Source organism: Delphinapterus leucas, chromosome 2 (assembly GCF_059928025.1).
Source record: "Delphinapterus leucas isolate spDelLeu-1000000601 "Yukka" chromosome 2, BTC_Dleu_Yukka2, whole genome shotgun sequence".
Taxonomy (NCBI): domain Eukaryota; kingdom Metazoa; phylum Chordata; class Mammalia; order Artiodactyla; family Monodontidae; genus Delphinapterus; species Delphinapterus leucas.
In genome coordinates, this window is record NC_143130.1 from 97,332,683 (window position 1) to 97,345,741 (window position 13,059).

Here is a 13,059-nt window from a genome sequence, read left to right on the forward strand (position 1 = left end):
TCAGCTTATTGACCTACCACCATTTACTAAGGTCGTAGAGGGGGTGTGGGGTGCTGGAGACCCAGAGGTGACTTAAGATACCATCTGTGTCTCCAGGAGCCCACAACCCAGTGGGAAGACAGATAAGTAAATGGAAAGGAAAAGGGGGTGCTCTGTGCTGGAGTGCTCTGTGCTGAAGGTCCTGTTAGCAGACACAGGGATGAAGAGTAGGGAGTGCCCCCCAGCCGTGTGTATGCAGGAGGATTTCAGGAATGAGAACTCGAGTTTAGGTTGAAAGATGAGAAAGGGGGAGGTGGTCCAGGCTGAGTACAACAGGTACTAGAACACAAAGGTGTGAGAAAGTTACCCATCAAAAGGAGGCCCATCCTGGGCTGCTAATAAGGTTCTGCTTCTTGATCTGAGTGCTTGGCTCCTGGGTGTGTTCAGTTACAGAAATTCATTGAGCCGTGCACTTAGGACTCAAATATGGACATTCACCTAGGTTGCCCTTCAATCCTTTAAAAGTGGCCCCCAACCTCTCACACTGCCGTTTGATTTTTCTATATAGCATTTATCACAATTTAAAAGTGTCTCTTTTGTAAGGCTAGACTCTGGACCCATAATGTAAGGGTTTAAATCAGTCCTCCGGCACCAGCTGTAGGACCTTAGGAACTGAACTTTGCTGAGTTGTTTCCTCACCTGTAAAATGAGGATAATAGTACCTTCATCCCAGGGTTGTGTGCTGAGGCAATCACTTGAGATATGTAAAGCACTTACATAGTACTTCCTATGTGCTTATCTTACAAAACCAAATTTCTAATGACTGGCGGTGCCTGGTACATAGGAGCTCAATAAATAATTTGTTGAAGAAGTGAAGAAATGGGGGCTTCCTGGCCGGTCCAGCAGTTAAGACTCTGTGCCTTGACTGTAGGGGGCGCAGGTTAGATCCCCGGTCAGGGAACTAAGATCCCACATGTCCTGTGACAGGGCCAAAAAAAAAAAAAAAAAAATTTTTTTTAAAAAGAAAATGAAGAAATGAATTAAAGGGATGATTTTGTCTTTTTTGGGGGGGGCACCAAGAGGCAGGTAGCTCAAACAAATGCAGGCGTGTGTGTGTTGGAGAGAAGCACCTCAGCTAAAGGCTCCTTCCTCCTCTGCTCCTCAGAGACTGGGGAGCAACTATACTCTGGTAAAGAAGCAGAGGCTTCTGTGGGTGGCCACATGGGACCCCTGCACCCACACCAAAGGGAGCAGAGATAAGAACCAGGGTTCAGGGGACTTCCCTGGCGGTCCAGTGTTTAGGGCTCCGTGCTTCCACTGCAGGGGGCCTGGCTGGGTTCCATACCTGGTCAGGGAACTAAGATTCCCAAATGCCGCGGAAAAAAAAGAACCAGGGTTCAAGCCTATGCACCCCCCACCCCCCTCCCCCATCCTCAACTACACACTGCAGGCTCAAACCCGTAAGAAACGGTGCTCTGTGGCCTCCCTAGGCCCCCTATTCCCACGGCCCTTTCTCCCCTCCCCACCCCCTGGCGGTCAGACTTGGCACATCTCCCCACCCTCAGGGGCTGGGGCTAGGACAGTTTCGGGAAGGGCGGGAAAACCTGCTTAACAGGGTGACCAAAGCCTGAACCGGTAGGACGAGGCAGTCCCATCTCCCCCTGCAGCTCTGTCCCTCTCCTGGCCCACAGAGCAGAGGCAGGAGACTCACAGGACAAATCACTTTATTACACTGTGGGTGGACTGGGGCCGGTGGGAAGTAGGGGAGCAGCAGGGCCCTGGGGGGTGCCGAGGATCTGGCTGTGTGCCAGGCCAGGCCAGGTTGGGGCTCACTCCGCGGGGAAGGGGAAGAGGCGGCAGCGGCCAGAGAGCCACTTTCCACTCCTCTCACCCACCCGGCATGGCATTAAATAAACAGAAAGCAGCTCTGTACAACACAGAATATACAGGGACGTCCTCCCCCGCACCCCAGCCCTGGACTTTGCAGGGTGGGAGGGGCAGCTCTGGAGGACGGGAGTTGGGGCCTCCAGCCTCTGATGCGACCCCAGGCCTCTTCTCAAGGTTGTGGGATGGGGGCAGGCAGCTCTGAACAGGAAGCAAAATTCCAACTTCCTCTGAAGTCCTAGGCAGACGGGTCCAACCATGCGTGGGACTCCTGGCTCAAAGGTTTTCTGCTCCTTGCAGACCCTTGAGCTTTCTCAGGAACAAGTAGCCTGAGCTTAGCTGAGACACCTCCAAGAGGGTCTGGAGGCAGATAGGCCTGGAAAACAGGCTGGAGGAGTCTGGTCCCAAAGTCTTCCTCAGCCCAGGCCTCCACCTTGGCAAGGAGGAAGCAGGGCCAGGTGAGAACTGGCTAGAGCCCTCTAGAGCCTCAGGCTCAGAGGGGTCGGGTTGTTTGGTAGTAGACCAGATGCTCCATGTCCTCGGTGGTGGATACCTTGGAGCTGGTGGGGGTAGAGGGTGGGGGGTGGTGGTGGCGGTGTCTGTGGAAGCCCTTCCTCTGGTTCTTGAAGAAGCAGTAACCCAGGATGGCTACCACCACCACGATGCAGGTTCCCAGGAGCACTGCAATGGCCACCTCCACCGAGTCTGGAGGAAGAAGGAGCTGAATGAGGTGCTCCCAGGGCCTGCTCAGTTCTGACGCCCACCCCAACTCTGTAAGGGTCAAGGCAAATGGATGCCGGGCGTGGACGGCCCTCGGGCATGTGAGCAGCTCAGTCAGCTCCGTTGGGAGCTCGGTGAGAGGGATTCTGATGGGCTTCGGGTCTCGGCTCCAGGTTGCGCTACTTGCAGGTAGTGTGGGGGAAGGCCCGGGGTGCTGACAGCACACACACCTGGCATGCATTTTTATGCTTCTCTCCCTCGCCCCTGGCAGATACCATTATTGATCGTGGCACTCTGTCCCTTCAGCCAACCTCAGGATCCTTCCCAGCACTGGCTTAGGCAGTCACAACCAATTGTGTGAGTTGATCCTTGAGTTGATACCTACTCAGTGGTGACAGGGCAGATGGGGGCTTACCTGTGTTGGGAATGGGGCTTTCCCGCCGCAGACCAAACACATCCTTCTCTACAAAATGATCAAGGCGGGGGTCGCGGAGAGACAAGTCAATATGAAGGGTTCAAAGACACAGCTGCTCTTCAGCAGTGCCCCAGACCCAATGCCACCCTTTCCCACCCCTACTCCGGGTGCTCTGAGGACGAGGTGTGACCAGCCCAGGCCTTGGGACAGAGCCAAATGCTCTAGCTAAGCCTTTCCCCTCCCCATCTTCCGCCCCCCACTGCCCTGCTCACTGGAGATGCCACGACAGGACTCAAGGCACTGCTCCTCCTCCTCAAAGTTGTTCTTGTTGCCATAGCAACCACCATAGGTAAAGCGGGCGCAGCGTTCAGTGAACGGGTTGTAGTACCAGCGGGGGATGCTCTCCAAGCAGAGGCCCGTGTCTGGCAGGTCCACGCAGTGGCCTGGGGGGTAAGGAGCAGGCAAAGGGGTGAGTGTCCACGTGGCCTCCCTGCCACCACCAGGCTCCACATCGTTGCTGCCCACCACCTCCTGACCCTCCTCCTCATGTTGAGGATGGCTGTGACTCAATGAGGGCCTGGGGCCCCAGAAATATCTGGCTCATCTAAAGTGTTGCAAGGAAGATAGAGGAGAGTAAGCTTAGGCCCAGAATCACCCTAGACTTGACTCATATATTTTTCAATTTTCTTTCAGCATTCCCAATTCTATCAAGGTCTTGGTTTTCTCTCTAGCACTGGATAGTCTACCTTTTAACAAAGAAGGCTAAGGGTCTGAGCCTTGGCAGACAACAATGCCCAGCTAAAATTTATTACCACGTTTTATTATACTTGTTTATTTATTCTTTTAAAATAAATTTTTTTATTTTTGGCTGCATTGGGTCTTCGTTGTTGTGTGCAGGCTTTCTCTAGTTGTGGTGAGCGGGGGCTACTCTTCGTTGCGGTGTGTGGGCTTCTCATTGCGGTGGCTTCTCTTGTTGTGGAGCACGGGCTCTAGGCGCATAGGCTCTAGAGCGCAGGCTCAGTAGTTGTGGCGTACGGGCTTAGTTGCTCCACGGCATGTGGGATCTTCCCGGACCAGGGATCGAACCCATGTCCCCTGCATTGGCAGGCAGATTCTTAACCACTGTGCCACCAGGGAAGTCCCTATTATACTTATTTTAATAGTCAGTCTCAGATCGTGGCATATAATAGTGGCTTTTCATTTACGGTAGTGACATGAAATTTCCTTTTTAATACATTAAGTTAAATCAATAACATCTCAGTGATATGTAGGCATGGCTAAATTTCTGAACGTGTTAAGAGGATGTATGATGCTTGGGAAACATAGAAGGCAAGTCCAGGACACGCCCCACCCAGCTTTCTGCCCACAGCCTGGTACACACAGCAGGCCTTTGGCCCATTGATGGGATGAGTGAGGAGAGCAGTGCCAGCCCTGACCCAGGGGACCTGGGCAGGAGCTCACCTTTGTCCCTGGGGAAATGGATCCTCTGGAGTTTATCGAAGCCTCTGGTATCTGCAAAGATGAAAGATCAGAGGCGCAGACCTGACAAGGGTTTCCCAGAGGTGTGGGGTGAGTGGTCTGGACCTCCCCTGCTGCGCCCACTGCCCTCCAACCCCCAGTCCTCACATTTTTCACAGGTGGCCTCATCGGAGGCGTCGGGGCAGTCGGGAGTGTCATCACACTCCAGGAAGCTGTCGATGCAGCAGCCATCACTGCAGCGGAACTTGCTGGAGTGACAGGTGCCAGAGCACACTGGGTGGGGGAGGGACAGGGTGGACGGTGAGGTCAGGCTCAAGCAGCGGCCAACAAATACCAAGAGTCCATCATCTACTTGGCCCTCTCTACCCCAAGGTGGCATCATGACACAACCCCGGTTCCCTTTCCACCCCTGTCCCTTATACCCTCCTAACACAAAACGGACAGAGGCTGATAGGAGGATCCTGGGCTACAAGGGCTGGGGCACTCGTGGGCCTTCATTCTGATGGTAGGAATGGGTTGTTGGGCCAGGGCAGTGTGGTCAGGGGCCTGGACTTGACAGAGGCTGGGGAGCTAGCAGGGGTGAGGGGAATAGGGACAGAAGCAAAGCCCACCTGGATGATGCCTTTCCACTGAGGGGCCTGGGAGAGAAAAACAGAGAAGTGACAGGCAGGGCCAGGCCCCAGGAGGGATGAGCTGATAGGGGGCCCGGGGACGGGGGATTCCCACGCCTACCTCCCTGACCCGTGAGGAGAGAACACCTACCCTGGGGGAATGTCACCTGAGCCCCAACACTGCTTCACAAAGGCCCACCTTGCACATTGCGGCAGGCGAGCTTGCACTCTTCTTCCCGAAGGTAGTTGTTCTTGTTGCCCAGACAACCTCCATAAACAAAACTCTTGCAGATCTGTTCTGTGGTGTCGTAGTACCAGCGGGGGAAGGAACCACGGCAGCGGCCCACCTTGCTGGATGCAAGGCAATATTCTGGGGGAAGGAAAGCTGGTGAGGGAGCTCCGAGGGCTAATCGGCAGAGCCGGAGCAGGGTGCAGGGTGTGGGTGAGTCCTGGGTCTGCCTCCCCACCCCCTTCCTCACCTTCTGTCTGCTTGGGGGACAGCACGGTGACTGTGATGTTGGACGTGCTCTCTCGCTGGTCTGAACCAGCCACCGTCAGCTGGAACAGGTAGCTGCCTTCCTTGAGTCCCCACAGCTCCACCTGGTCTGGATCATTCCTCTAAACACAGGAGTGGCCATCAGGCTGGGACCCCTTGATGGCCCTGGTTGGCCCCAGGTCCTCCCGGTCAGCCCCCCTGCCCCACTGCGGGGAGCCGAGGGACTTGGTATTAAATGGATCCTCAGCTTCTATCCACCCCACCCCGTCTGGAGCCACAGTTTGGCCTACGGCCCCAGAAAGGGGGCCCTGGAGAGCTGAGGTGGGGGTCAGGGAGCCAGCCCAGCATCGCACCTCTACCCTGACGTCTGTGTCACCCTGCAGTAGGTGCCAATCTGTGTTCTCCACACCCTTCAGCACCAGGGGTTCCTGTGGCTGTACCTTCAAGTCTGTGCCTTCCCAGGCCTTGGGGATCCGGGACCCTGGGAGGAAGGTGAGATAAGGTCAACTCTCACTGAATGGACAGGATCTCTCCTAGAGTGGGGGGCTGGTGCCTAATGGGCCGCAACTAGACCAACCTAGGACTCGGCAGCCTGCCTGAGACACAGAGGCGATTTCACAACTAAACCATCTTCTTGCCCTCTGTTTAGATATATCATACTTAAGACATTTTTATGTTGTAAAACCAACTTTCTGAAGCAAATAACTAAACAGCATTGCCATCTAATCCCATTTAGGAAAAAAATAAAAATATATATAGATATATATATCAATATATATTGATATATATATCTATATATATCAATATACATATACAATATATATACACACTATATATATATATATCAATATATGCACGTATATTTGGAAGGGGGACTTTTCTTGTTTTCTACAATAAGCAGGTACTTGTGCTAATTGCTTTAAAAAGTTAAGAGTAACGATACTTTTGAAAAGCCAAATAAGTCAATGTGTAATTAACACCATCACCCCTCGCTCTGCAGCCCATATCACTGCTAAGAAGCCCATCCGGACAAAGACCTTGAGCAGAGCCCCGGGCAGCACCATGTCAAGCATTGGTGTCCCACATGATGATTGGCACAGGAGCAGGGTGCCTCTGCCACCTCAGACAGACTCTGCCTCCAGTTACAAGGGGGCACAAGGCAACCATACCCTCCCCCAACCAGGGTCTTCAGAGCGGGTGTGGCCCTGCTGACACCTTGAGTTTGGACTTCTGGCCTCCAGAACTGTGAGACAGTACATTTCTAGTGTCTTCAGTCACCCAGGGTGTAGTAACATGGCACAGCAGCCCTAGGAAATGGACACACTGCCCTTGAGGGTACTACGGTCCAGTTAGGCAGGTAAGACCCAACAACAGGAAGCAAAATGGGAGAAAGACCCAACAAGATGAAGGGCTGTGTGATACATGTACAAGAAAAGGAAGTGGATGTTTAGAGAAGGGAAAGACCACAGCAAGCTAGAGGAAAAAGGCAAGGCTTTGTGAAGAAGGGAGAAAGGATTTTTTGATCCTTTTGTTTTTATTTGTTTGGTTGTGGGGAAGAATGTTGGTGGTGTTGATGACAGCAGAAAACATGATGAGCCAAAGCAAGGAGTTGGGAATTTGTAAGACTGGTTAGGTGGACATTGAGGAGACCGGCTGGGCTGGATAGATCCTGCCACAACTGCATTCTCGTCCCTCTTTCCAGATGAGCAAATTGACACCAGAGAGGTTAAATGACTTGCCCAGGGTCGCTCAGTTTCAAAACGGCAGAGCTGGGGTTTGAACCCTGGTCTGATTCATGCTCTCTCCAAAACATCAAAACACCATGCTGCAGGCCATATGTGCTTAGAAGGGTGATTCTTTAAATAATCTTTATAGTCTTTGGGTTTTGTTTTTGTTTTTAGCTTAGGTAATACATGTACATGATGAAATATGCAAAAAATACAAAAGGGTAGTGAGAATTAAGTCCCTGATTCTTAAACCCCCAGGTTCCTCTCTCCAGAGGCATTCTCAATTACTAGTTTGGGTGTGTGTGTATGTGTGAGTATCAAGAGAGAGTGTATAGAATATTCACAAGCATGCTAGTTCTTCATCTTGCTTTTCCCTTAATATATACTGGAAATCAGTCATAGCAATATATAAAGAACTTCTTCTTCTTCCTTTTTTTTTGTTGTTGCATAGTACTTACTGTATGAATGCACCAAAATTTACAACACATTTAACCAGTCCATCAGTCTAGTCTCTCTTGATGTAGGTCCTTCTTTCCTCCCTCCCTTCCTTCCTTTCCTCCTTCCTTCCTTCTTTCCTCTCTCCCTCCCTCCCTACTAAGAACTAACCCTTGCTACCTCAGGGTTTATTGTTATGATTAAAACAGCACCACAGTATCCAATTATAGGATGTGTTGACAGACACTGAGCTTGTTTCCAATTCTTTGCTCTTATAAACAATGGTACAGTGACTGATTGCCTGGTAAGTTGTTTTACACATGTTTAAGCATAGCCGCAAGATGAGTTCCTGCAAGTGGAGTCATGTTGAGGGTTATATGCATTTACATTTTGGGTGGATATTGCCCAACTGCCCTCCACAGAAGCTCTGCAGAGGGTTACATCAAGTTTAAGAGTTCAAAGAAGAGAAGGTAAAGAGATAAGAACAGCTGGTAGGAGGCTGAGTCACAGAGATTCCTCTTTGATGAGGCAGAGCAAGCAGAGCCAACAGGGAACTCTCAGAGGGTGGTCCCAGAGGTGAGAAGACCAGGACAGACAGTGACAGCAAAGGGATGGGAGGGGAGAACTTCCACAGAGGAACACATCCAATGGTGCAGAGGGCTACGGGAATGAGAAAAGGGAACCTCGGTTGAGGGGAAGTAAGAGACCGGGAGAGCAGGAAAGTACCTGTTTGGAACCAAGCCCCAGCCCAGTGGCTTAAGGGCCCAACAGGGGCCATCCCCAGGCCCTGAGGTGAGAGGCCAAGCCAAGGGGGCAGTGAGCTGGGAGGACCCCATTCCTCCCTCCTTGCATTTTTCAGAAAGTAATCAGCAGTCACAAAGGGGAAAGGAGACAGACTACTTGGCAGTCTACTAGCAGAAAGATAGGCTAGCCCCACTGGCCCCCAGGGTGGAAGTGGCAAGCTGAGTGGCACGGCACATCTTGGGCCAAATCAGCAATGTCCACCCACACACAGCTGGTCCTCTCCAAGCCCCAGCCCCCAGGAGCAAGGGGCAGGTGCCCTGCCCTACCACTACTCCCTTTTTCCCACCCCCAAGAGAGCAAAGGGCCAGAGGAGCAATAAAGCCAGCCCCTCCCCCAGCTGCCAGGCCTCAGGACTCTCAAGGGAAACACAGACTCCACCTTCTAAGCCACTCCTCCAACGGAAAGAGGGGGAAGGGGAGAGGAGGAAAGAGCAGGGTGCTCAGGAGGCCCCAGCAATCTGGACTGGACTGGACTGGCCTGGCCATAGGCAGGGAAAGGGGGAACAGATCAACCCACCCTGGGGAGGATTCTCCCCAGTAAATCAAAGGTTTTAGAAGCCCTGAGCACTTGCCCACTTTGCCTGCCTCGGTCTACCCTAGCCTAGCCTCCAGGATGCCACAGTGGCTTGACCCTCTTTGTACCCTCTTTGTACTTCCAACCTCTCTAATAGGACTCAGCTGAGAATGGACTCCTTGACATGCACATGGCATCCCCCACTCCCCAAAACACTGCGTTGCCCTGAAATGGCCTGGGGCCCACACTAAGTCCAAGGTCTACCCAGCTCCCCACAGGTCCCAGGAAATCCCCACTCCATCCTGTCTTGTGCCAACCAGGCCAGTCAGGGGGTGGGGAGGTTTCCAGATGAGGAAGGCCCCATCCAGCTCAGCTTCCTGACCAGATCCCAGAGTTTCAGGCACTAGCCCTACAGTGAGGGGTCCTGGCAGAACAGGGAGGGCAGGCAGCTCAGGTCAATTAGAGTCATCACCACCTACACTCCGCTGCTTCCTTGTGGAACAGGCTCAGGCCCTGGCCCAGCGGGACTCAGTGGCCCAGCCTGGCCCAGAGACACTGTCCCCCTCCCGGAATCTCCACCCTACCTCTCCTCAGAGATCCAGAGCTATTGGAAGAATAGGGAGAAGAGGAAAGGCTGGAGAGGAAAGTCCCTTTTCTACTTTCCAGGACTGAGATCACCCAGCTCCACTCCAATCCTGGCCCCTGGGCGCCCCAGTCTCTGGTTCTGTTGTCCACTGAGCTGTCCTGGATCAGAGACAGGTTTACCAGAAAGGTGGTCTTGTGTGAAGAACAGCACAGGACTTTTGGAGGTCCTGCCTGGGGTTGAGTCCCAGGTCTCCCATTTGTGGGCAGTGTTATCCTGGGCAAATTATTATTACTAATCATTGTTTGTATTTACGTCATATTGATTGTAACTTTTCCTCTTTCATTTTAATTGTACTTATTTGGGCCCCCTCTCTTTTTTTTCTTGACAAGTCTGGCTAAAGATTTATCAATTTTGTTTATCTTTTCAACAAACCAGCTCTTAGTTTCATTGATCTTTTCTATTGTTTTTTGGTCTCTATTTTATTCATTTCTGCTCTGATCTTTATTATTTCCTTCCTTCTGCTAATTTTTGCCTCTGCTCTTCTTTTTCTAATTCCTTTAGGTGGAAAGTTAGACTTTTCATTTGAGACTTCTCTTGCTTCATTAGGTAGGCCTGTATTGCTATAAACTTCCTTCTTAGAACTACTTTTGCTGTGTCCTACAGATTTGGGAAAGTTGTATTTCTATTTTCATTCATCTCAAGGTATTTTTTTGATATCCTCTTTGATTTCTTCATTGACCCATTACTTTTTTTTTCACGTTTACTGGAGTATAATTGCTTTACAATGGTGTTAGTTTCTGCTTTATAACAAAGTGAATCAGTTATACATATACATATGTTCCCATCTCTTCCCTCTTGCGTCTCCCTCCCTCCCACCCTCCCTATCCCACCCCTCCAGGCGGTCACAAAGCACCGAGCTGATCTCCCTGTGCTATGCGGCTGCTTCCCACTAGCTATCTACCTTACGTTTGGTAGTGTATATATGTCCATGCCTCTGTCCCACTTTGTCACAGCTTACCCTTCCCCCTCCCCATATCCTCAAGTCCGTTCTCTAGTAGGTCTGTGTCTTTATTCCTGTCTTACCCCTAGGTTCTTCATGACATTTTTTTCCTCTTAAATTCCATATATATGTGTTAGCGTACGGTATTTGTCTTTCTCTTTCTGACATACTTCACTCTGTATGACAGACTCTAGGTCTATCCACCTCATTACAAATAGCTCAACTTCGTTTCTTTTTATGGCTGAGTAATATTCCATTGTATATATGTGCCACACCTTCTTTATCCATTTAACATGGGAGTCAGTTTCCTAATCTAAAAGTGGGATGACTACTAATAACACCCTTTTCAGAGGTGGTTGTCATGATGCCTAAGTGAGAGGCTGAGTGGCATAGCAATCAGCAAACTGTAGAGAGCTAAGAGAGGTTATCAGAGTGACCCATCCCTGCCCCGGAGCCCCACCTGGCCACAACAGCAGGTGGAGAGAATGGGGACTGAAGGTCTCTGGAGGGGCCCTGATCCTAGCTAACTGTTCAGTCCCAGGAGGAAAGAGAAGGAGCCTTGGGCCCGACTTTGCCCTTATTCTGGAAGTAAACAAGGTGAACAGACAGGTTGGTTACCAGATCCTGAGCAGGGAGAGCCCTGCCTGTCTTACACACACACACACACACACACACACACACACACACACACACACACACTTGCCTGGACAGCTGACATCCCTTCCCTACCAGGTATACATACCAGTGGGCTGACTCACACAGCAACCCTCCTCACCCCCACCCCAGAGGCTCTAGGCTACTGCGCCCTCAATACCGCCCCCTCCCCAGTTGGGTCACCCCCAGACTGGGCTTGTTCTTTAGACTCTGGGGGCCTGGCAGTTTCCCCCAGACCACCAAAAAATCAGCTCGTGGGGGGAGGAGTACAGAGAGATGCTATAACCAATCCCAAGCCCAGCAGCAGAGAAGGAACCTATCCTTCACCAGGTTCATTTGACAGGGCACCAAGGTGCCTAGGACAGTGCTCCGCCAAGGCGCCAGGCGTATCTTCTATCTATCTAGTCACCAGGTGGCCTCCAGACAGCTAACTCCCTGACTGGGCCTATTGGGGCCAGAAGTGAGAAACCGGAGAAGCTGCGTCCTCTCTCCTGTACACACATCCCAGAGCACCAACCCACTCAACATCCTGAATTCAGGAGCCAGTCTGTGCTCTAGGGTGTCAGCCCTCTCCACTCCTGTAGGCTGTCCTTTATTTACTGTTTGTACCGCCTACTTCTAAGGAGGAGTTGGGGTCGAATGGGACTCTCCTCCTAACTGCGTTCTGATGCCTCGCGCAGGACTCCATAACCAGTCCCTTCTCTTGAGTTTCCCCGAATCCTGGCACCCTCGTCCTTACCTACGAAGCCCTGGGTCCGCAGCTCGAGGTAGGAGCGGTAAACCTCCCGCGTGAGGTAGTTGATGAAGCCCTTCCTGGGCGCGAACTTGCACACGAAGTTCTGCTCGTAGAGGCAGTTGATGAGGAAGCAGGAGGCGATGGCGTCCTCCCCGCCGTCGGGCTGCAACTCCACCAGCGCCAGATTGCAGTCGTTGGAGCTGCAGCAGGCGTGCACGCAGTCCCGGCCGCGGCGCACGGTGAGGGAGCGCAGGAAGGTGGCGCCGTTTCTCACCGAGGCGTCAGTGTCGAGTACGAAGGCAGGCACCCCGGGGGTAAAGCGGTCCAGGCAGTTGTCGGCCGTGAGCAGACTGGGGGGCACGGGCGGCGGCCCGGCCTCGGTGCCCAGAAGGCCGAGCGAGCAAAGGAGCCACACGGCGACCGCTGGGATGCGGGCCTGGGAGAGGCGGGCCCCGGCCATCATCCCCCCAGGGACCGTCGCCCTCCTCCCCACGGCGGTCACCTTCACAGTGCGGGCCCCTGACCTCCGAGGGTGATAGCGACCTGAGAGAGGGGAAGGGACGGAGGAGGAGACACCGGATCAGCCGGGAGACTTCAAGGTAGGCGGGCGGGCCGGGAGGAAGTTAAGGGGAGGACTGGGAAGCACCGAGCACCCCGGGAGTGGAGAGGGGCACGCGGGCCCGGTCCTCCCACGCACACTCCGGTGACCCGACAGCCCGACGGACGGCCAGACGGACGTCTAAGGAACTCACGTACCCGGACACACGCACGAGCAGGGAACAAAGGGCCAAACATGCTCAGAACCCACTTCACCTCCTCGCTCGCTCACCTCGGCCCTGGTTACCTGCTCAGGTGAGTGGGGTGGGGCCGGGCCAGCCGAGGTTCCGGTCCCGGCTTCCTGCGCGGCTCGGGCCGCAGCTTCCGCCCCGGTGTGCGGTGCGCTGGCGATCGGCCACCTCCTCCCCCCTAGTTTCTAGTGAAACTGAGTCAGCGCGGCCGGGGCGGGGCGGACATTAACCC

The 13,059-nt window shown here is 52.9% G+C and overlaps 1 protein-coding gene across 5 annotated transcripts; it reads right to left on the bottom strand.

Annotated features, from left to right (window-relative positions):
- Positions 1-1,686: 1,686 nt before the first annotated feature.
- On the bottom strand, positions 1,687-13,009 carry SPINT1 (serine peptidase inhibitor, Kunitz type 1). 5 transcript variants are annotated; one of them, XM_030762783.2, is made up of 11 exons: positions 12,796-13,009; positions 12,043-12,582; positions 5,938-6,065; positions 5,568-5,706; positions 5,288-5,458; positions 5,089-5,115; positions 4,625-4,750; positions 4,460-4,510; positions 3,271-3,441; positions 2,999-3,046; positions 1,687-2,568 (listed from the first exon to the last, which is right to left on the bottom strand). In XM_030762783.2, exons 2-11 carry the CDS (start codon positions 12,500-12,502, stop codon positions 2,357-2,359), a joined length of 1,533 nt encoding a protein of 510 aa, XP_030618643.1. In that variant the 5' UTR covers positions 12,503-12,582; positions 12,796-13,009; the 3' UTR covers positions 1,687-2,356. The 5 variants fall into 5 exon arrangements, with proteins under 5 accessions (XP_030618643.1, XP_089763467.1, XP_089763468.1 ...); XM_089907341.1 differs by having other exon boundaries at positions 1,687-2,584; positions 12,796-12,879; XM_089907342.1 differs by lacking the exon at positions 5,089-5,115 and having other exon boundaries at positions 1,687-2,584; positions 12,796-12,879.
- Between the last annotated feature and the right edge of the window lie 50 nt (positions 13,010-13,059).